The following is a 24,176-nucleotide window of genomic DNA, read 5'->3' on the forward strand; positions in this document are numbered from 1 at the left end:
CCATGAAACAAATTGAACCCAAGAAGAAGATTTGGATTATAGTGATGCAACTGATGAGAAACAACAGTGTCAGGTTTCTAGTCCACTGAAGTTTCCAGTGAATCAAAGTACAATGTGCAGACTTGTCAGGTATTTCAGGAAACTTCACAAGTAAATGCATTAATATTGTCAGCTCATTCTGTTTTCCTCCAATACCCACAATAAGGATTTTGATAAAACCTACTCTCCTGTTAGGATCATGAATCTTGATTGAGTTAAAGCAGTAGTTTCATGCTTCATCTCCTCCACAGACTTCACAGGCAACAGACTCTTTAAGAGTCCTCTGGGAAAAATACATGATGTTGTTCTTGTTTGTGGACCCTAATAGTTGAGTCTCATCTTCTCTTGCAAAATTAGAGTCTCAAATCCTTACTTAGCTTAATAAACTCTGGCTCTGGAAAAAAATTTTCCAGATTGGCAGTATTTAGCTATTTTAGTGTCAGAGTCCTGCTAACTAGCAGAATATATTCACCAACTTGTCCTAGGCCCAGAAATGAAACATGATATTTATTTGATAGAAATCGATCATAAGACCCTGTTTAAATATCGTGTCTACTCTATACAAAGTATCATACCCATCTAAATAAATACTGTTGAAAGTTCAATTTATCAGATTTCAGTGGAGCACATGATTGACATGGGAAACATAGGACCTGCATTTGAGACTTAACTGCCATTAACTAGCTGTGTGACTTGATGATAAACAAGCATCTTCTCTTATAATACAGTGATACAATTGAAGCCTTTGTAACTGATGCAGTCAGCATAAAATGTACTAGTTCCAAAGTCAAACAATTTGGCTTCAAATCTCAGCTCATCTGCTTGCGCCTTGTGTGACCTTTGGCAGAGTATTGAGCCTCTCTGTGCATTTTAGATAGGATGATACGGGGGCACCTGGCTGGCTCAGTCGGTTAAGTGTCCGACTTCAGCTCAGGTCATGATCTCATGGTTCTTGAGTTCGAGCCACACATCAGTCTCTATGCGGACAGCTCAGAGCCTGGAACCTGCTTCAGATTCTGTGTCTCACTCTCTGCCCTCCCCCACTCACGCCTCTCTCTCTCTCTCTCTCAAAAATAAATAAATATTAAATAGGGATAATAGGGGCACCTGGGTGGCTCAGTTAGTTGAACATCTGACTTCGACTCGGGTCATGATCACTGAGTTTGTGAGTTCAAGCCCCATGTCGGGCTTTGCACCGATAGTGCAGAGCCTGCTTCAGATTCTCTCTCTCTCTCTCTCTCTCTCTCTCTCTCTCTCTCTCTCACTCTCACTCTCTCACTCTCACTCTCTGCCCCACCTCCACTTATGTGCATGTTTGGTCTCTCTCTCAAAAATATATATTAAAAAATTATAAAAAAAGAAGAAGAAGAAGAAAAGAAAGAAATTTTTAAAAATGGGGATAATAGTACCAATTTGAAAGAGTTGTTATGTGGATTAAATGAGTCAGTATATGTAAGGTATTACAACATTGCCTGGTAAACTCAAAACTACTAGCTTTCTTTTTTTTTCCTCAAGAGGATGGGGGAGAGGCAAAGAAAGAGGGAGAGAGAGAATCCCAAGCAGGCTCTGTGCTTTCGGCACAGAGCCCAGCTTGGGGCTCAAATTCCTCAACTGTGAGATCACGATCTGAGCTGAAACCAAGAGTTAGATGCTTAACCAACTGAGCCACCCAGGTGCCCCCCAAATTCTAGTTTTTTTGAATTATTATTTTTAGTTGATTTGTTAATTAAGGGAGAAAGTTAACTAAAGGAAGAAAATCATAAAATGAGGATTTCTACTTAATCAGGATTCGTCATTAATAATAGTTCTAAAATGGCAGTGAACTGAAATTGTCAACTTCTTGATAGAAATTTCTTCCATCAGGTGATGAAACTTTAGTAGAAGGTTTTTACTTTTCCAGAATCCTTTGGAGTCACTGTATATTTCTGCCAATGGTTGTGCATATTGACAAATTTTCAAGGAAAGAACCATTCCTTGATCTCTTGATATTAGTTAACTATCATATTTGAACAGGGTTAAGGATTTTATATTAGATAACCTCTTTTTCCTTTATAACGAAGCAGTTTTTCCCCTTAGTGAACTCACTCTATTGGTGTGTCTACATTTCATTTAACTATATAACAAAATTCCTCTTCCAATTCACTTGTTTTTAGTGACATTTTGAGGTACAGTCTCAACAGCAGGTGCTAGGTCTGTCAGAAAACTTGTCACCAGTTATTGGTGTCTTGGTTGAAACTTTCTTCAGATATTTAACTTTCCAGTGTTTGCAGAATATTCCAGTCTCTTTATTACTTCTCTCAGAATAACCCTTTCCCTACACATGGCATAATTCAGATTTTCAACCATGTAATGTCTGGTAACATTGTTATTACCATACTTTAAAGTAGTTTGGGCTTATTTTCGCAAATGCCTTAGTTTTAAAATAACTCCCTTTTGGGGCGCCTGGGTGGCGCAGTCGGTTAAGCGTCCGACTTCAGCCAGGTCACGATCTCGCGGTCCGTGAGTTCGAGCCCCGCGTCAGGCTCTGGGCTGATGGCTCAGAGCCTGGAGCCTGTTTCCGATTCTGTGTCTCCCTCTCTCTCTGCCCCTCCCCCGTTCATGCTCTGTCTCTCTCTGTCAAAAATAAATAAACATTGAAAAAAAAAAATAAAATAAAATAAAATAACTCCCTTTTTAATTTACAGTCCTTGCTCTTATTTATTATTTATAAGCCTCTCCTATTTATATACCCACTCTTAGCATTGCTCTGGAAACTGTGCCGCCTAGTTATAACATTCAGAGTGATCCTGCTGATTGAGCTAGCACCTGAGGAAGCAGCAGGTCTATATCCTCCAGTGAGGTTCTGGAAAAGAACATTTGTATTGCTGTCTAATGCAGCACCTTAGAGAACCAAGCACACCGATAAGCAATTATGGCCTTTTGAAGAAATAGCATTTATTTTTTCAGATTCCATTTGTAAACATTGGGTTTTCCCCTCACAACCCTCATGATTATTTTCCTGGTTCTGTCAGAAACTGTTCTGACACCAGAGCCAGTCATACTGGTATTGATTCTAGTAGGGAAAAAATATTCAATGTGTTGTTTAATCTTCATGGGGAAAAAACTTTAAAGTTAACAGAAATAATTTATTTCATTGGCTTCATTTAGATACTGCAGATATAGAAGTCTATTTTACACCTAAATTGTTTTTTAATAAGTCATGACAAATCTAGACACTCTATTCCTGCATGTATTCCTAAGCACCATATGGAAACACTGTTCCTAGATCTGTGGCATATTTTTTACTCTAGTGTATGCTAGTATATGTGCCAAATTAAAATTAACAGTTATCACAGATATCCCTTATATTTCTGGAAAGCAGAGTCGATTTTAATATGTACTAAAGTGAATGTAATATATAATACGTCTACTTGCATTTTTTTTACTTCCATTTTTAATCAACCCAATCTTTTTTGAATGACTGTTAAGTCACCACTAAATTCCTAAGAAACTTTATAAAACCACAGTTATGGAAAAGATTTCCCAAATGCCAGATTCAGTAATGTCAGGAATTTTTTTTAACACTTTTTTTTTTGTTAATTTAAAGAGAGCACACAAGTGGGGCAGAGGGCCAGGGGGGGCAGGGTGGGGGGAGAGAGAGAAAGAGAAAGAGAAAGAGAAAGAGAAAGAGAAAGAGAAAGAAGGAAGGAAGGAAGGAAGGAAGGAAGGAAGGAAGGAAGGAAGGAAAAGAAAAAGAAAGAAAGAAAGAAAGAAAGAAAGAAAGAAAGAAAGAAAGAAAGAAAGAAAGAGAAAGAAAGGGAGTGAGGGAGGGAGGAAGGAAGGAAGAAAGGAAGAAAGAGAAAGGAAGAAAGAAAAAGAAAGAAAATAAATCTTTAGCAGTCTCCATGTTCAGCTCGGAGTCCGACTCAAGACTCAATCCCAGGACCTTGAGATCATAATCTCAGCTGAAATCCAGAATCAGATGCTCCACCAACTGAGTGACCCAGGCACCCCAGTAATATCAGGAACTTAAGCAAACTAAATTACTCTTTCAAGATAATTGATGCTTTTTTTTTTCCCTTCAAAGCATTTTTAAGTATATAATTCAGAGGTTTTAAGTACATTCCTAATGTTGTGCAACCGTTTCCTATCCATTTATAGAACTTTTTACCTCATACCAAACAGAAACTCTAACCATTAAACAATAACTCCCCATCTTCCCTTGCCCCATAGCCACTGTTAACCACCATTCTACTGTCTGTGAATTCCTTTTTCTGAATATTTAATGTAAGTGGTATCATACGATATTTATCTTTTTGTGTGTGACTTATTTCACTTAGCATAATGTCTCAAGTTTCATCCATGTTGTAGTGTGTATCAGAACTTCATTCCTTTTTATGGCCAACTAATAATTCCATTGTGTGTATACACACCACATTTTGTTTATCTGTTCATCTGTTAATGGATATATGGGTTGTAAACCATATTCTGGCTTTTGTGAGTAATGCTGTTATAAACATTGGTGAGAAAATTTTAGTCATTGCAAAACTTTCAATTCTTTTAGGTATATATCTAGGAGTGTAATTGATAGATCATGTAATAATTCTGTGTTTTAAATTTTGAGGAACCATCAAACTGTTTTCCATAGCAACTGCATCATTTTAGATTCTTACCAGCACTGCATAAGGGTTCCAGTTTCTCCACATCCTTCCCAACACTAGTTAGCATCTATTTTTTTAATAGTAGTTAAGGAGAATTGAAACATTCATTCATTCATTCAATTCATTTGTTTGTTTGTTTATTTACGTGGTTGTTTATTTATCTTGAGATGGAGTGAGCAGGGGAGGAGCAGAGGGAGAGGGAGATACTGAAATTTAGCAGAGCTGTCAGCACAGAACCCTGTGCATGGTTCGAACCCACAAACTGTGAGATCATGACCTGAGCTGAAGTCAGACGCTTAACCGAGTCACCCAAGTGCCCCAAAACATTCTTAATATAGTAAAATGTTCTTCAGAGTTGGTAAGACTCTACCTGCATCAACAGGTGTGTCTTCTTAAGACTTAAACTTTGCAAATAAGATCTTTGTTTAAAATAACACATCATGATGATGATGATGATGATGATGGCACCTACAGATTGGGTTTTTCTCCTTTCAAAATGATATTTTGTTATTTACTGTAAAATTTCCTTTGTACTACAGAATATACCATTGTATTGAATTAAAATAAGTAATTTTTGGGGCGCCTGGGTGGCGCAGTCGGTTAAGCATCCGACTTCAGCCAGGTCACGATCTCGCGGTCTGTGGGTTCGAGCCCCGCGTCAGGCTCTGGGTTGATGGCTCGGAGCCTGGAGCCTGTTTCCGATTCTGTGTCTCCCTCTCTCTCTGCCCCTCCCCCGTTCATGCTCTGTCTCTCTCTGTCCCAAAAATAAATAAACGTTGAAAAAAAAATTTTTTAAATAAGTAATTTTTAAAGGCCTTAAGCCTTTTTTTTTATGTTTATTTATTTATTGTGAGAGGAGGTGAGGGAGAGGCAGAGAGAGGAAGAGAGAGTCTGCCAAGCAGGCTCCGAGCCATCAGCACAGGGCTCAATCCCATGACTGTTGAGATCATAACAGTCAGACACTCAACCGATTGAGCCACCCAGGCTCCCCCTTAAGCCTGTTGGATTTTCTATATAGCTATAGAAAGAATGTAAAATCAAGTTACAAATGATAAATTGATATGGTTTTAATTATTTAAATCAAAATTTGCCAAATTCCAGTTAAACAGAAAATTGGGATTCAGCAAACTCAATGGTAAATTAAATTGCCCTAGCTGTTACTTGGGGATTCCAAGGTCAAAGTAACAAAAATGTAATGTAAAACAGTACTTTTCAAACTTTAAAATGCAGACAGGTCACATGGTAATTTGATAAAATGTAGATTTAAATCAGTAGGTCTTATGGGCCTGCTCTTCTGCATGTTTAACAAGCTCCTGAGCAGTGGCAATGCTGCTATCCCGGGGAACAAACTTTGAGTAGTATTAGTGAGGACAGAACCTAACTGATAAAAATATTTTATAGCTCATAACTTATAGCATGCAAAACTAAATTATAAATGTTAGGTAATCTATTTGGAACTTTTAAAAATGTGTAAATGAATGTGCTGCTTTAAAAAAAAATTGACCTGGCAGTATCAAGCTCTAGAATCATATTTTCACTTCCTCTATTGAAATACTTCATTTCTCACTAGTCACTGTGCTTCAGTTTTCTCAGCTTTAAAATTGGAAGAGCACTGGGGCACCTGAGTGGCTCAGTCAGTTAAGTATCCAACTCTTGGTTTCAGCTCAGATCATGATTTCATGGTTCATGAGATTGAGCCTGGCATTGGGCTCTGTGATGCCACTGCAGACAAGAGCCTGCTTGGGATTATCTCTCTCTCTCTCTCTCTCTCTCTCTCTCTCTCTCTCTCTGCCCCTCCTTCATTCGCTGTCCATCTCTCTCAAAAATAAATAAACTTAAAAAAAATGTTTTTTTAATTGGAAGAACACTTTTCACCTGTTCTTTTGCCTTGATGTTGATAAAGAATATTTAATTGCCTTTTCTATGTTTTCCTCTTCAGGGAGTGCCTTGGTGAAGCACATGAGCCTTGTGACTGCCAAACATGGAAAAATTGGCTACAAAAAATAACTGAAATGAAACCAGAAGAACGTAAGAGGAATCTTAGAAAGCTATACTATATGTTCTAATAGCATTCAAAAGATAATATGGTCGTATTACTTAGAGTCTTCATTAAGTAAGTTTTCAATGCTATAGCTCTCCTGTTTAACATTACACCTCTAACCAACACACTTTTGGACATCACAAGGTTTTTGCAATGGTGAATCAGAGGTTCCATATTTCTGACAGACTGTTTTAAGTTAAGATAAACAGGGTAAACAGGGGTCACATTTAAGTCCTTCTCCTACAGCCATTCCCCTTTATCCTGGGGTGGACCAACTAGCTTTTCTGTACTTTAAGGGAAGAAATGTATAAACTGTAGTGAGAGGAAGTTTCTTACTTCCTTGGAATCTTCCATTGGATGATAAGGCAAGTTAATTTCTTGGTATTATGTGGCTCTGTAGATTTACTTATATTAAATGCCATGTCTATAACTATTTTAACTGAGATTTTTATAAATATTAATCCTACAGAAATGCTATGAAATTGGTGTTAGTAATTCCATTTTGCAGATGAGGAAATTAACCCTTAGATTGGATTGAGTGACATCAGGAACAGGGTATGTGCCTAGAAACAGAATGGGTTTGAATTAGCCTTCCTAATAGCAATTCCTGCATTTAACAAGTAAATATATCTGCTTTGCAATAATTTCTCATCCCCTAAAGTGTTTTATGACAACTGTTTATTTTCAAATTAATATAAAAGTTAATTTTTTTAACTTTTTATATAATGGAATTAGTTGCAGGTATTACAAATCAGGATTAAGAATTAACTGGGGCACGTGGGTGGCTCAGTCAGTTGATCATCCGACCCTTGATTTCGACTCAGGTCATGTTCTCATGGTCATGAGATCAAGGCCTTCACTGAGCTTCGTCTGGACATTGAGCCTGCTTAAGATTCTCTCTCTCTTTCCCTCTGTGCCCGTCCCCCCGCCCCACTCATGCACAACTGCACATGTGCTCTAGCTTTCAAAATTAAGAATAAATAAAAATTTTAAAAAAAGAACTCACTCAGGGGCACCTGGGTGGCCCAGTAGGGTAAGCGTCCAACTTCAGCTCAGGTCATGATCTCTCAGTTTGTGAGTTTGAGCCCCTGTTGGGCCCTGTACTGACAGCTCAGAGCCTGGAGCCTGCTTCGGATTCTGTGTCTCCCTCTCTCTCTGCCCTTCTCCTGCTCACACTCTGTCCCTCTCTCTCTCAAAAATAAATAAACATTAAAAAAAATTAAAAAAAAAAATTCACTCAGTGAACCTATACTTATTATGAGCAAAGCACATGATGATGATGCCAGCCTTCAAAAAGTAATAGGCTAGGGGCGCCTGGGTGGCGCAGTCGGTTAAGCGTCCGACTTCAGCCAGGTCACGATCTCGCGGTCCGTGAGTTCGAGCCCCGCGTCAGGCTCTGGGCTGATGGCTCAGAGCCTGGAGCCTGTTTCCGATTCTGTGTCTCCCTCTCTCTCTGCCCCTCCCCCGTTCATGCTCTGTCTCTCTCTGTCCCAAAAATAAATAAACGTTGAAAAAAAAAATTTTTAAAAAAAAAAAAAAAAAAGTAATAGGCTAGAAGGGAAGCAGTCAGATCATTACAGTATCACATGATAACTACTATAGTTGGATAAAGATGAAAGTAAATCAGGCTGGGCAGGTGGGTGTCATAGAATCTTCCTGAAGGTGGGCACCTGGGTGGCTCAGTCGGTTAAGCATCTGACTTCAGCTCAGGTCATGATCTCACGGCTCGTGAGTTCAGCCCCATGTCAGGCTCTGTGCTGACAGCTCAGACCCTGGAGCCTGCTTCAGATTCTGTGTGTGTGTCTCTCTCTCTGCACCTCCCCTACTCGTGCTCTCTCTAAAATGAATAAATGTTAAAAAAATAATTTTTTTTTTTTTAAAGAATCCTCCTGAAGACAGTGAGAGAGGAATTGGGTTTTAGCATATCTGCAGAGGCAGAGATCTGGCAGTTATTCCTGTCAGCAGCTGAAGTGACGCTGGCAGAGTCTGGCTGACAGCTATGAAACCCTACAGTTTTGTATTCTATCAGGCAATATACCATTGCCCAAGAGCTTGTCCTTGGCGTTTTAGATTCACAAGATTCATTTTATGCATTGATTCAGGGTCATTCAAATCCATGAAGAACAGACTACTGTGTAAACCAGAATATCAGTTTATTAATTGATAATGAGGGAGATACCTTTCACATGATGAGAAGGCCCTTATCCAGGAGAAAAAGAAATGGATAATCTTAGGATATTTCATGGTGAGATCCAATTAAATATTTCTACCCTGTACGTTCTATCATTCAATCAACAATTCTTTTTAATATTTCCAATTCTTTTTTTTTTTTAATTTTGCTTATGCTTATTTTTTTTTTTAATTTTTTTTTCAACGTTTATTTATTTTGGGGACAGAGAGAGACAGAGCATGAATGGGGGAGGGGCAGAGAGAGAGGGAGACACAGAATCTGAAGCAGGCTTCTGGCTCTGAGCTTTCAGCACAGAGCCTGAAGCGGGTATCAAACTCACAAATCATGACCTGAAGTCGGACTCATAACTGACTGAGCCACCCAGACCCTCCTCAGCAAATATTTTTTTGAGTACCTGGTACATGCTAGGAACTTCCCAAATCAAAAACACCTGTATAGATTGTTTTTATTCCCCAGGTACGTTGTGTGTCTTTCTTGAATCCCAGATAATAGCTTGCCATTGCTCCCTTGACACCCATCCATTTTCCCTATTCTCCTGATATGTATGGGTCTGTGTACATGTGTGAGTTCCATAGATTAATACTAATATCCTGCAACACCTTTAAACATGACAAGACAATTGGGTTTTGCTTTCTCTTTTTGCTTCGGGAACCAAGAAACATATTTATTAGACATGGTTTGCTATTGCCCACCTACTTACATTTCTTTATACATTTATATGAAGCCTAACATTAATGTCCATGGGAGAATTTGTAAGAGATGAGGCTGGAAAAATAGGTGTTGCCAGATTGTGAAGTTTTGCCAAATTGTCTGAAGTTATTTTATTAACAGAATAAGCCATAGAATGCATTTTTTAAGTAGGGAAGTGGCATCTGAGATATTTTTATAAAGATAAGTGATGACTAGGAAGGTTAGACTGAAGGAGAGATCAAAGTAGGGAGGGGAATTTTTAATTTGAATAAGAGGGTAGATCATTGGTCAGCCTAGGAAATTCAGTTATGGGTAACTTTTGGGGCTCCTGGGTGGCTCAGTCAGTTAAGCGTTCGACTCTTCATCTCAGTTCAGGTCCTGATCTCACAGGTCATGAATTCAAGCCCCACATCAAGCTGTGTACGGACAGCGTGGAGTCTGCTTGGGATTCTCTGTCCCTCTGTCTCTGTCCCTCCTCCCACCCCCACACGAATAAATAAATAAATAAATATTTTTTACAAAACAGTAACTTTCAGGGAATAATAGTTTTGTTACAGACATTGTTAACTTGAGGTACTTGTAGGACATATATGTGGAGATGTCCAGTGGGATTTTACAAGTGCCTATCTGCAGCTTAGAAGAGATGCTGAGAAAACTTAGAAATAACTTGTTGCTTTTAAGTGATATCTTTATTATTTATTTAACATTTATTAAGTGGTATTTTATATTAGAATATGGAAATAAGGTGACCGCTACTTGAAATTTACATTTTAGAGATGAAGACAGCTATATACAAAACTAAGAAAAAGAAATATTATTAATGCTGTGAAAGAACAGCATACCTGTGGCACATTGTGAGGGAGGGAAGAGAGCAAGAGAAGACCAGTTCTCTATGAGAGTGTGAGGAAAAGCATTATAAAAGAATTGGTGCTTGAGCTGCTTCTTGAGAACTGGTAGATGTACTTCACGCACACAGGAAGGGTACTGGAGCTTTGGGTGAAGCCGAGCTGTGAGATAGCATGGTGTATTCAAGGGCTGCAGATACTGAGTACAAACCAGTGCAAAGGAAGGTGCTGCACCAGAGATGAGACTGCACAGGCAGAAGTCCAAATCAGGTGTCACGGGTGCGGCGAGGTAGAGGTTATGTGCAATGCTGGGAGGTCTGACTTCATCCTGAGACCCTGAAAAGGAGTTTTGAGTCGGAGAGTGATAATCAAAGATGCTTACTGAGAAAGAACACTCAGGTGGAAGTGTGGATGGTGAATGAGGACCATTGAGACAGTAGGTAAGAACACTATTTCTGAGAAAACGTCAGAATGTCCAGGTAAGAGGATATGAGGGCTGGAACAAGACAGAGGCAATGCAGGTAGGAGAGGAGAGTTAAGAAGATGTAATTTTATTAAGTTGTAAATCTAGTGTACTTACCAGTTGCCTAGAAGACTTAATGCACAACAGGAAGTAATTAGTACAATCTATTATTTAATTCTTGAGTAGAAAATGGCCATGTCTGATTTAAGATATAAAACAAGCATTTTGAAATGGGTGATTATTTTTAGTTATCTTTTAACATTGTAAAATTGGTCAATCATTCCATACCCACAAATAAGTTTTTACTAGGGAGAGAGAAAGAGAACAACCTAGCTAGTAAGTGCAGATTATTGGTGGAACTGTGACAAAATATCTTTACATACGATAATGATTCTGATAATGAAAAGAGAAGAGAAATAGAAGCACTAGAAAATGGTATATATAGTCTATACATAGTTACTTTGGTGGCCAGAGACAGGGAGACCTCAAATTAAAAACCGAAGATTCATTTAAAGAGTTCCAAATAGGGTTTTAATTCAGAAAAATGGAGGAACTTTAGAAAATTGGATAGAAGACAAAAGACTGAGGATACCTAAAAAGTTGTCTGCCAGAGAAGGACCAAAGCCAAGACTGCAGAAAAGTTCCCAGTTGCTGAGAAAAACCTAGGAATTTTCTCATTGTCCTCCATACTGAAATGTGATGACCTATTGACCACTATTAATGGCCACTGAAGTTTATGAAATTTAGGATAAGGCTTAATGCAAACAATAGTGGACCAACTGAAATGTTTAAGCAGAACATCATCATTAAATATAAAAATAATATTCCAAGAAAGAAAAGTATGATTTAATGCTGTATGGTTTACATATTAATTTGGATCATGGTCACATATCTTTGGCATAAGCATTTTCAACTGAACTTGTCAATTCCTGAGATCATTTTCTCCTTTATGCCCAGTTTTCCAAAGTCTTTGAATTATGAGACTCAAAAGGAGTGACAAAATCTAATGAGAAGAAAGTATTAGAAGATATACTAAGATTAGTTCAAAGAATTCAATATAAGGATTCAAATACTATTTTTCAGCACTGAAACCGCCTCTATTATGTCTAATGAGAGCAAGAAGGAGAATGATTATATATTCTGTGAAAAGATAGCTAATGTATAAAAATTTTCAGGCCAGTTTTTCCATACTACATAATAAATGGTTATTGAATAGAATTCAAATAGTCTTTTTAAGAAGTCAGTCTTTAAAATCAACATTTTTTTCACTTACATACATGTTGATTCTACTAGTAGATCTTAGATTGTTATGCTCTAATACTTGATTAAATGAAGTTAATATTTCTTACAAAGAGACCTAAGCACACTAGATTATTGAGGAAGGAAGATCAAGATACAATAGTCATGTAATTGAAGAGAAGAGTCTGGAACTCAGGGTGAAGAAAACTTACCAGGTAGACTGAAGGGAGATAGATATTGCAGGTATGAAGAAGAGTATATACAAAAGGCACATGTATGAAATGAGCATGTTCAGAGAACTAGAAGTAAAGGCCTTTTTCCCACTACAAGTTTCTGTTTTAATAATAGTTATTTCTTGAACACAATTTACTTCATACAATCCTCTAGAACACAGGAACTAGCATTCTCTCCGAGGGTGGTAGAAAAAAACTGTTATGTTGCAGGCCACACAAGCTGCTTTGTTTTAATGGCTTTGTGCTTTATTTATTATAACAATGGACAATAAAGGCCATAAGAATATGTTAGAGCCTCTGAGCTAAAAATAATGTTGATGCTGAAAGGAGGAGAAAGGCCACTCCTTAAAAAAAAAAAACAAACAAAAAAAACTAGACATTGTACTTAGTGATTAGGTTTTAAAGCAGTACCCTTTGTAAATGGCATTACCTCCACAGCTTGAGCTGATTAACTATAAGTATAGTAAGTTCTTTCTGAAACTCCTGTTCTCCACTAAATTAACTTGAGAGTTCTCTGTAGCAACACCCTAATCAAACCATCTTCTACCAAGTGGGTTTAGTACTGGAGTGGAGTCTGGTCCGTTCATTGCTGTTATTGTCTCACTTTGCTATGTGGTGAAATTGAAAAACAGTGCTTCATAGTCCAGCAGTAGCTGCTGTTCTGTTGTTGAACAAACGTAAGTAGGTAGGCACTTGGGGTTCCTTGCAGCAAGACAGCCCCACTCCTCCACTGCTAAGCTCCATCGAAGGGCTAATCATAGTGCTCAGCTCTTCCAGTTCATATACTGAGTCACGTCCCAGAGGTCAGCCAGCCCAAACCTTTGTCTCCCTTCCCTCTCTAGGGTTGGGTAATTTTTCCTTTTAAACTTCAAAACTCAAAGAGTCTGATTTCTCACCTGCTTTTAACAGTACACTAACTACCCCACCCTTTTGAGAGTGGCTGCATGTACTCAGGGCCTTGATTGGATGGGCCATGTGCATTGATGTCAAAGTGAGTTTGGACATCTTTTTCAGGAAAGAAAAGGTAGAGCTTCCCTGTGCACTTAGAGCTAGAAAACAAAACAAACTTAATACTGACAGGGAGGAAAAAAATGATTTTTAATTGTGATCTGCAACTCTCTCTAGCTCCTAACTCTCCTCTTGGGGTGCTGGGAGGGGTGTTGGTTATAAAACATAAAATGTAAGATTTAGAATCTTTAAAAACCATGACATTCCGTAAGACTGCAGATCTCAAATCAAAGTAGAATAAATTGAGTTTCAGATGAAGAATAGAAGATTAGTGTGGGGTTAGAGGGTAGGAGAAGCTTGCCAGGTAGACAGCAGCCAAATCATGAAGGACTTTGCATTTTTTGCTAAAGCAGTTTTATTTTATCTTGGCAGTCAGTGGGGAGCATCTTAAAGATTTAAAGGAGACTTGTTTTTTTATTTTTTTTTCTCTTATTTATTTTGAGAGCACACACACAAGTGGGAGAGGGGCAGAGAGAGAGAGAGAGAGAGAGAGAGAGAGAGAGAGAGAGAATCCCAAGCAGGCTCCACGCTATCGACACAGAGCCCAATGTAGGGCTTTATCTCGGGAACTGTGAGATCATGACTTGAGCCAAAATCAAGAGTTGGACACTTAACCAATTGAGCCACCCAGGTACCCCAAAAAGCAATTTGTATTTTTAAAAGATCACTGTGTAGGCAGTATAGTAGAAGTCGGGGGCAGAAGAAGGAGCCAGGGAAATAGATTATTTTTTTGTGTGTTTTAATTGTCTAGGCAAGAGGTGTGGAGTACCTTAGTTAAAGCAGTAAGCAGTGGGAATTGAGAGGAGACATAAACAAAGAGAAAGAGGTAGAAACAATGGAATGTGGCAGGTGAGGGAAAGGAGGGTGTCCAAAATCATGGTCTTCCTGGATTGACTCTGAGTTGATGATGATATCATTTACTAGGACAGGGAATAGAGAAAGAGGCAGGTTTAGGGGAAATGATAAGTTTAGTTTTAGACATGTCACATGGGATTCATTTTTAGTTTATCTGAAGTTTTCATGGATAAAAATATTGATATTTCAATATAACTTTCATGTTTTTTACTATGGTGAAAAGTATCTGGTCATTATGTTTAAAACTGACCCACAAGAAATTATGGTCTAGGGGCCATTCTTTCTACAATAGTTAATTTAAACAGACAAGTAATATATTGCTTTTTTAAAATGGGTTTTTTCTTCCCCAATTTGTTTGAACACAACTTTAGAAAGAAATCTTTAAATCATATTTCATATATCAAGCTTTTGGAATACACCTCCTTATCCTATAATCCTGCTATTCAGAATAAAGCAGTTTTAAAACTTTGCCATAGATCCTAATAAGAAAGTAAATACATGGTTTGGGGCGCCTGGGTGGCTTAGTGAGCTAAACGTCCAACTTCAGCTCAGGTCATGATCTCATGGTTCTTGAGTTCAACCCCCTCATCGGGCTCTGTTTTGACAGCTTGGAGCCTGGAGCCTGCTTCAGATTCTGTGTCTCCCTCTCTCTCTGCCCCTCCCCTACTTGTGCTCTGTCTCTCTTTCTCTCAAAAATAAATAAACATTAAAAAAAAAGAAAAGGAAAATACGTGGTTAAAACTTAGATACAGCCTACAAAGAACACTTTCACAGGGGGTAGGGGGAGGTTCCCTCTGAAGTTATACACTAAATCATGTATATTGTGTTTGTGCTTAATATCCCAAAGTTGTAGGAGTTAGTGAAGCTTATGAGGATGCTGCCAATTGTCTCTGGTTGTTAACGAACTCCAAGCCTTGTGCTAACTGTAAGTCTCCGATACAGAAGAATGAGGGATGCAATCACATGCAGTGTGCCAAGGTAAGAAGTTGAAGAGGATTTTGCATGCTTTGCTGTTAGAATCTTAATCTGTTAATCCAAAGAAGAAACAAGCATAAAAATGTTGCTGGGTTTCAGATGGATTCTAGCAGATTAAATTCTATATTCTTTGTTGAATGACATAAGTATTGCTTTATACTACTAAATTTTATACTCATGATGAATGTTAAAAATAGGTTAAGGATTCAGTGATATTTGGCCAGAAGATCAAAAATGCCTGAATCTTTCCCTGCTAATCATCTCTCCTAGTGATTATTTTGAGAGTTTTGCCTGTATATAAATAATAATATTAAATGATAAAGTGCTACTTTATATAGAGATCTCTTACAAAGCTGGCTTTTGAGCACACAGCTTAGTTTCAAAGCCCAAGTCAGGACCCAGGCAATTCCGCTAGGTCCAAATCTAAATCTTGGTGTCTATGTGTAAGTGGCTATATAATAAAGGTACCTAAGATTGTAGGCAGACTTTAAGTCTGCTAATGAAATCATCAATCAAGCAAGTAATTATTTCCTGTATTGAAAATGCTGCAGCATCTGGGTGGCTCAGTCAGTTCAGTGTCTGACTCTTGATTTCAGTTCAGGTCATGATCTCATGTTCATGGGATTGAGCCCCACATCAGGCTCACACAATCAGCATAGAGCCTGTTTGGGATTCTCTCTCTCCCCTCCCTTATCTCTGCCCCTCCCCTGCTCATGCTCTCACTTTCTCTCTCAAAAATAAATAAATAAACTTAAAAATAATGGAAATGAAAATGCCAACAAAGATCTTGACCAAAAAATAACTAATATAAATAATGACTTTTGGAAGACTACCCTCCTGACATAGTTGCATAGAAAGAAACTGCCATATTTAAAATAAATTCTCTGGATTAGGTTAATAAATATTTTATTAATCCATGCCAAATTTATAAACATTTTTGTTTTAAAATTATAATGATATCCAATTTTTTTCTTTTCATTGGAAGCTCCATGTATATAAAAAATAATTACTTAAAATTGAGAGGATAATGTAACTTTTCTAATTTACATTGTGAAAGAAACCCAAATAGTTCAGAAGATTCCAATATTAAATACATCAATATCTTCTAAGTATTACTTGATTTTTTTAATATATATTTTTAAGTTTATTGATTTATTTTTGAGAGAGAGAGAGCACAAGCAGCAGAGGAGCAGAGAGAGGAGGGGAAATAGAATCCCAAGCAGGTTCTGCACTGTCAGCTCAGAGCCCAACGCAACAAGGCCTCAATTCCATAAACCATGAGATCATGACCTGAGCTGAAATCAAGAGTCCAGCGCTTAACCAACTGAGTCACCCAAGAGCCCCAGTATGACTTGAGCTTTAATATTAAAGCTAATGATCATTATCATTATTACATAAAAAATGATAGCAGTTACCAGATCATTTTTATAAGCTAATTAGTACTATAAAATTAATATAAATTAGTTGTCTTAGTGAGACAGTAATGATTTCCTAAGAAGGAAGAAGAAAAAAATGTAGTACAGTGTTCTGAGCAAAATGCTCAGAGGTGCTTATTATTAGTTCAGCTGGTCTGGCCAAAAGTATTTTATTTGTGGTCTTCTCTCCAATATCCATTATTAGTTTTTTCTTAGAAAATCTGATACAGACTATATAGATGTGTAAAGAAATACAGGTTGACCATAAAAAATCAGCAGTTGGGCTACTAATAAAGAGTCAGTAAAGAGGCAAGATCCGATAATTACCTTTATTTCCTTCAAACACCTACCAGTAGTAAGTAGTTGATAAATACGTATTGAGTGAATATTTTCATGAATTCATCAGGCTAATGATTTAAGATTTTTTATCTTGGGGCGCCTGGGTGGCGCAGTCGGTTAAGCGTCCGACTTCAGCCAGGTCACCATCTCGCGGTCCGTGAGTTCGAGCCCCGCGTCGGGCTCTGGGCTGATGGCTCAGAGCCTGGAGCCTGTTTCCGGTTCTGTGTCTCCCTCTCTCTCTGCCCCTCCCCCGTTCATGCTCTGTCTCTCTCTGTCCCAAAAATAAATAAACGTTGAAAAAAAAATTTTTTTTTTTTTTAAAAAAAAAAGATTTTTTATCTTAAACAGCTTTTTGCTTAAGCTTCTGTTGCATTTAAAAGAAACATTTACTTGCACACTATGTAAATGTAATAGTCTTGTCTGATATACCATCGGAAGTATTTGCATTGAACAAAAGAAACTAACAAATAATTCGTAGGACACAGAAGAAGAAAGACATCTAGAAAGTAATAACCTTGCTACAGAAAAATTTTATACTTTTAGAATTTTCTTTTTAAATGTGAAGGTGGAACAACAGATCATGTGTAATTGAATCCATGCTGTAATATAATGACTAAGTCATAATCTACTTTTATTAATGTCACAGTGTTGTGACACAATACACAGTTTTTACTTTCTGGAATCAAACTGTTAAACATCTTAGAAGAATAGTGGGGCGCCTGGGTGGCTCAGTCAGTTAAGCATCCGACTTCGGCTCAGGTCATGATCTCACCGTTTGGTGGTTCGAGACCCACATCGGGCTCTGTGCTGACAACACAGAGCCTGAAGCCTGCTTCATATTTTGTTTCTCCTCTCTATGCCCCTCCCCACTCACACTCTGCCTCTATCTCAAAAATAAACATTAAAAAATTTTTTTAAAAAAACAGAAGAATGGGGCGCCTGGGTGGCGCAGTCGGTTAAGTGTCCGACTTCAGCCAGGTCACGATCTCGCGGTCTGTGAGTTCGAGCCCCGCGTCGGGCTCTGGGCTGATGGCTCAGAGCCTGGAGCCTGCTTCTGATTCTGTGTCTCCCTCTCTCTCTGCCCCTCCCCTCAAGCTCTGTCTTTCTCTCCTTCAAAAATAAATAAACATCAAAAAAAAATTTTTTTTAAGCTATTGCTTTTTAAGAGCAATTGCTATACCTTGTCTTATTAGTAGATCCAAAGAGAAAAACCATATATATGTTCTATAGGTGCCAAAAGGGCATTTGACAAAAAAATCAACAACCATTCTTTATTAAGACACTCAAAGAAATAGGTATAGATGGACTCTTCCTTAGTGTGATAAAAATAAATCTACTTCAGTCCAAAAGTTAGCATGATATTTAATGGGAAATACTAGAGGTACTCTCACTAAAATCAAGAACAAGATAAGGAGCTGTTCAAATAGTATTAACTTGGACTGGTGATACCAGTCAACATATTTAGACAATAGGAAGAAATCAGAGATGTAAAAATTAGAAATGAAGTGATAAAAAAAATTTTTTTGCAGATTGCAGAAAACCCACAAGAATCAATTTAAAAACTACTAACAAAATTCAGTAAATTAGAGTAGAAAATTAATATGCAGAAAGCAATAACCTTCATGTGTACCAAAAACATCCAAATAGAATATAAACTAAAAAGGAAAACCTCATTTATCTAGAAAGAAACTTAAGAAATACACAAAACTTTTATGAAGAAAACCTTAAGACCCCCTTTTGTGTAGGACACAAAAGATGATAATTGGAAAGGTTGTTGGATAGAAAAATTCCAAACAAAAATACCAGCAGGTTTTGTTTCTGTATCTAGATAAGCTAATTCAAAAGTTCACATGGAGAAACAAAGCAAGAACAGCTAGGAGAACTCTGAAAAATAACATTAAGGAGGAACTAGCCTTGTCAGATACTAAGCCTGTTGTAAAAGCTCAATAATTAAAACATCATGGTGGTGGAACATGAATCTAGAAATTAATCTAGAAACATAATAGAAAGCCCAGAAAATAGACACAGATATGTGGGAATTTAGTATATATTACATAAAGGAGGATCTCCAATCAGTGGAGAAACATGAACTGTTCAGTAAATGGAATTGAAATAACTGGGTAGCTGTGTGGAAAAGAAAGTTGAATCCATACTGTATACAGTGTACCCAGATAAATTCTGAACAGCTCCAATATTTAACTGTTTAAAAAAAAAAAAGTGCCAGAAGAAAACAGACTTCAAATGAGAAGATCTTTCTGACCCCCAATCTGTAAGCATTTAAAAAGGATGTATTTTCATACTGGGATTCTCATATTTTTGGCATTATTTGCTAATTTTGGTAATTAAGAAAGTGAAATTTTCTTAAAAATGAGAAACAGGTTTTATATCAGTCCTCCTACTTAGAAACCTTTCAAACTTGTTTCTGGTTTCAAAACCAATTTGTCAAAGTCATCAGAACAACTTCTGATGAAGACTGGTGAAGCTTCAGAGACCAAAGTAAGACTACCATGCACTGGAAAAATCAAATATTAAATATTGTATCTGTCTTTATCACTGGGAAAGAATATCCTATTGATATATTTTTTTAATTTTTTAAAATCTTTATTTTTGAGAGAGAGAGCACGCACAAGCAGGGGAGGGTCAGACAGAGAAGGAGACACAGAATCTGAAGCAGGCTCCAGGCTCTGATCTGTCAGCACAGAACCCAACGTGGGGCTCGAACTCATGAAAGCGAGTTCATGACCTGAGCCAAAGTCAGACACTTAACCTACTGACCCATCCAGGCACCCCTCCTATTGTTATTTTTAAAGATTCCTTGATACTACATAATATTATGATTTACTTTTTCATTTATCCTCATCAGCAGTAATTTTGAACTACCCCCACATCTTTCATAGTGCAGATGAGGTTCCCAGAGGACACATTGAAAAAGATGGCATGTTTTTATGAAGATTTATTCCTGGTCACAGAGGCAGAATTGTTTAATCTCTACAAAGTGGTTGACTAGAAATCAGAAAACAATTTGCATCTTAACACAGGTTGATGTTTGCATATATGTTTTCTTTTGAAGTGCAAGTATGACTTTTGCTGGATTTGCCTAGAAGAATGGAAAAAACATAGTTCTTCCACAGGAGGTTATTACAGATGTACTCGCTATGAAGTCATTCAACATGTGGAGGAGCAATCCAAGGAAATGACTGTGGAGGTAAACAACTGTTTAAATTAAGGCCTCTGGCTAAGCCACTTAATACCATTGCAAGTATTTTGCATTTCTTCTTTTCCTATCTTTGTTATAATGAGGCCTTTATAGTAGCCTTTAATTTAAACACAATAGGTCTATCAACTTGAGAGCTTTTTTTTTTTAATATTCCTTTTTTTTACATATTGGTAGAGATAAGTCTCAGATATCCCTGTCTCTGTAATGACTTAACAGTTTTAGCATAATGTCAACAATACAGTATTATGTTATAGCATATAATAAATCTCTTTGCTTGGCTGCCATAACAAAATACCATAAAGTGAGTGGCTTAAATAACAGAAAGGTATTTCTCACAGTTCTGGAGCCTAGATCAAGATTCCTGCCAATTCGATTTCTGGTAGTTGACTCTCTTCCTGGCTTGCAGAGGGCTGGCTCTCTTTCTGCTATGTCCTCACGTAGTATGGAGAGAGAGAAACCTCTGGTGTCTCTTTCTTTTCTTATTAGAGCACTAATTCTACTGGATTAAAGCCCCACCCTAATGATCACCTCATACATAGGCCCTGTCTTCAAATCCAGTCAGTCACATTGGGGGTTAAGGCTTCAACATGAATTTTGGGGGAGACAATTCAGCCCATAGCAACAAGCAACGTAGTAAAACATCGAAGATCTGATAAATGAAGGTCTCGAGAGGCATCTTTGCCTTACATTCTGGGATCATAGATTCAATGGTTTATCACAGAGAATACAAATGCAAGACTTTGTTCTGGTAGCCTTAAAAATGTACTGTTTTTTTTTTTTTCTCTCAAAATAATCAGCAAATCGGTATGCACAATTACCTATTACTAATAAAAATTTTAAGTGACAAAAGTCCCCAATCTTAATAGCTAGTATTTTATTTATAAAAGTCATTTATGGACTTTTGTTTCCTAGGCTGAGAAAAAACACAAACGATTTCAGGAACTTGACAGATTTATGCACTATTATACAAGATTTAAAAACCATGAGCATAGCTATCAGGTATGTCCCAAATCATTTCAAATGCTCTGAATTATACTGTTGTAAATAAATAAAATTATATAAATTATGTATTTCTATTCCTTTAGTTAGAACAACGCCTTCTTAAAACAGCCAAAGAAAAGATGGAGCAATTGAGTAGAGCTCTCAAAGAAAGTAAGTTATAAGTGGTATGTGTGATAATTAATATAAAATAGCCTTTTCCATGCTTAAGTCACTTAATTGGTAGGAGGTTAAGGCCCTTCAAGGAAAACATGATCTCCATTAGCTCATTCTGGTACTGCTTAAAGTTCTCTGAAGCCCAGAGTGCATCTCAGCAGCTGAGTCCCCTGTAATTAGATTTTCTACCCAGACTACCTCATATGCTCCTCTTAATGTAGTCTGTGCTATTAGCAGATAAACATACATCATAGTTTTGCTTCCTCTGCGCCACTGCTAATGTTCTACAATATCAGAAACAGTGGATGGGCCCTAAAAGGGCCTAAAAAGCATCCCTGATATAGTCAAAAGAGCAAGATTCACATGCCCCCCCCCCAACTGTAGTGTGACTGAAGTCCCAAAGTTTCTTGAGAAAATTTAGCAGAGTGCCTAATGGGATGGAAGTCAAGTACAATTTTGAGAGCAATCATCTCACTGATAAATAATGCACATTGGAGTCTAAAAGCAAAGACGTGATAGGACTGACTTACAGATCCTAAGATGGAAATCCAAAAAAATTCCTAAATTGGATTAAGAATTGTTTGCATCATTAAAATATAATATCTCACAATGACCACACAGAGCGTAGGTTCTACCATATTTGTTTTAAAAAGTCACATTTTTAAAATAATCATAACTTATATATAAAAGGTTTTCAGCCTAAAAATGCAATTGTAATTGTATTTTCTCTAGTTTATAAAAAGCCCCTTTTCATGAGGGTAATTCCCTAATTAAGATAGTAAGCATAAATTAAATAAATTAGAGTAGGAGAAAAAGTATCAATAGCAGCTTTGTCTCCTTGTTAATTACTAGTTTTTAGACTTTGGTAATGATGTAACTATATTGCCATTATCAAACTCTTGAGGTACTGTCCACAGTGAAAATTGAAAGGACAAAACCCTCACACATTCTACATTTCTTCAAACAAGGATTTTTGTCTCTTTCAGGCTGCCCTAGTACTTAAAACAATGCCTGACACATAGCAAACATTTAGTAAATATCTGTGTGAATTACTGCTTATATTGAACCTTCTGGTGGTTCTAGACAACATAATAAGATACATTAAATGATGTAAGAATTGGAAAGGTTTAAGAAACAAACCTTCACATACTTCTCACACATGTCATAGTGGGGGATGGTGTTTGTTTTGTTTTGTTTTTCCTTTTTTACATCTTAGTTCAGATCCCTCTTATAGGGTAGGTATTTTGGAATAGTCTGTATATATCAGTGTGTGTACGTACACATGTAATTTCTTTCCACGAGCATGCAGAATAATCTTATTTTCAAAAGTACTTATGAATCTAGATTCTACTGCTTAGTTTCCCTTTATTTGCAGTTAAAGGAGAAAGCTAGAATGTTATAATGATACTTGGAAAAGGAATAGTCTCAGTATTAAGGCAGTTTCATCTCCTATTTTCCTCAGTCTTCCTCCCTTTCTTTCTCTCCTTGATATATTTTATTTACTAGCATTAGTTTTCTAGTTGTCCCTCCATAATATCTTTTTCTTACAATGTTTTTTTTGCAGAAGCATAATCATAATTAGGCTATTTTTTTTTTCCTAGCAAACAACTTACCAGGGCATTTAATTCCTTTTTTTTTTTTTTTTTTTTTTTTTTAGTTTATTTGTATTAGTAATCTGTACACCTAATGTGGGGTTCAAACTCATGACCCCAAGATCTAGAGTCTTATGCTGTTTGGATTGAGCCAGCCAGACACCACCCGCCTTTGTTTTTAACTCTTTTTTAATTTTTTAATGTTTTATTTATTTCTGAGAGAGAGAGAGACAGAGACAGAGTATGAGCGGGAGAGGGGCAAAGAGAGAGAGAGAGACACAGAACCCAAATCAGGTTCCAGGCTCTGAGTTGTCTGCACAGAGCCCAACACAGGGCTCGAACTCGTGAACTGTGAGATCATGACCTGAACAGAAGTCGGACGCTGAACTGACTGAACCACCCAGGTGCCCCTATCTCTTAATCAGCAAAGTTTCAGTAAAGATAACCTGAAAAACATAGTGAAGAGGAGTTGACCTAAAGCTAGATTTGTTTAACCAACAGGGTAAGAACAGAATCCAGACTTGGTGTAGACATTCCTTCATGATTGCCATTAGTGCTCCTAGGTAGCTGCAGTGTGTGCTTCATTTATAAATGTATACAAGCCACACATGAATGTTTTGTGTAGGTTTTTAGTCGTCCAAATTATTACTATCATACAGCTACTTCAGTTTCTTCCCAGAGATCCTTTGTTGTGAGTGTTTTTTTAAGAAAACTCAGTCATTTAATAGTATAACAGCATATTTGCAAAACAGTTTTTTTTCACTGTGCCTGATTTACTTTATAGCTGAAGGAGGCTGTCCAGATACCACTTTCATTGAAGATGCAGTTCATGTGCTCTTAAAAACTCGACGCATTCTCAAGTGTTCTTATCCATATGGATTTTTCTTAGAACCTAAAAGCACAAAGAAAGAAATTTTTGAACTCATGCAAGTAAGATATCTTTTTAAAATTAAATTTAAATGCAGTTATTATAAAAAAAACAGATTTTGTCCTTTTTCAACCACATAACTAAGTTTTATCTTATTTGGGTGTGACCAGTAAACAATTTTGTTTTCATTTTTAGAATGGTTTTTAAATAAAGGAAAAGTTAACCAGTAATAAACTGAAATTTTTTTATATTTAAATTTGCCACTGTAAGATCTGAGTCAATTCTGAGCTATTGACTGAGCAAACATTTCCTACCACATTTATTTGTTTGTTTTACACTGGCTGATGTTGAAATATGGCCTAATTCTGATT

The 24,176-nt window shown here is 37.1% G+C and overlaps 1 protein-coding gene across 4 annotated transcripts in view; it reads left to right on the forward strand.

The window, feature by feature from the left end:
* The window catches only part of ANKIB1 (ankyrin repeat and IBR domain containing 1), a 145,756-nt gene that overhangs the window by 110,188 nt on the left and 11,392 nt on the right, over positions 1 to 24,176 (forward strand). For 3 of the 4 annotated variants that reach the window (XM_047094674.1, XM_047094676.1, XM_047094675.1), the window contains 6 exons: positions 6,619 to 6,707; positions 15,092 to 15,222; positions 20,044 to 20,178; positions 21,103 to 21,189; positions 21,276 to 21,342; positions 23,722 to 23,867. In XM_047094674.1, the coding sequence (XP_046950630.1) occupies positions 6,619 to 6,707; positions 15,092 to 15,222; positions 20,044 to 20,178; positions 21,103 to 21,189; positions 21,276 to 21,342; positions 23,722 to 23,867 (655 nt within the window). The remainder of the gene's footprint in view (positions 1 to 6,618; positions 6,708 to 15,091; positions 15,223 to 20,043; positions 20,179 to 21,102; positions 21,190 to 21,275; positions 21,343 to 23,721; positions 23,868 to 24,176) is intronic. The other variant, XM_047094677.1, reaches the window with a different exon arrangement.

Source organism: Lynx rufus, unplaced genomic scaffold (genome assembly GCF_022079265.1).
Source record: "Lynx rufus isolate CCGP_SWC_20201006 ecotype Redwood Valley unplaced genomic scaffold, mLynRuf1.p SCAF_4, whole genome shotgun sequence".
Lineage (NCBI taxonomy): Eukaryota > Metazoa > Chordata > Mammalia > Carnivora > Felidae > Lynx > Lynx rufus.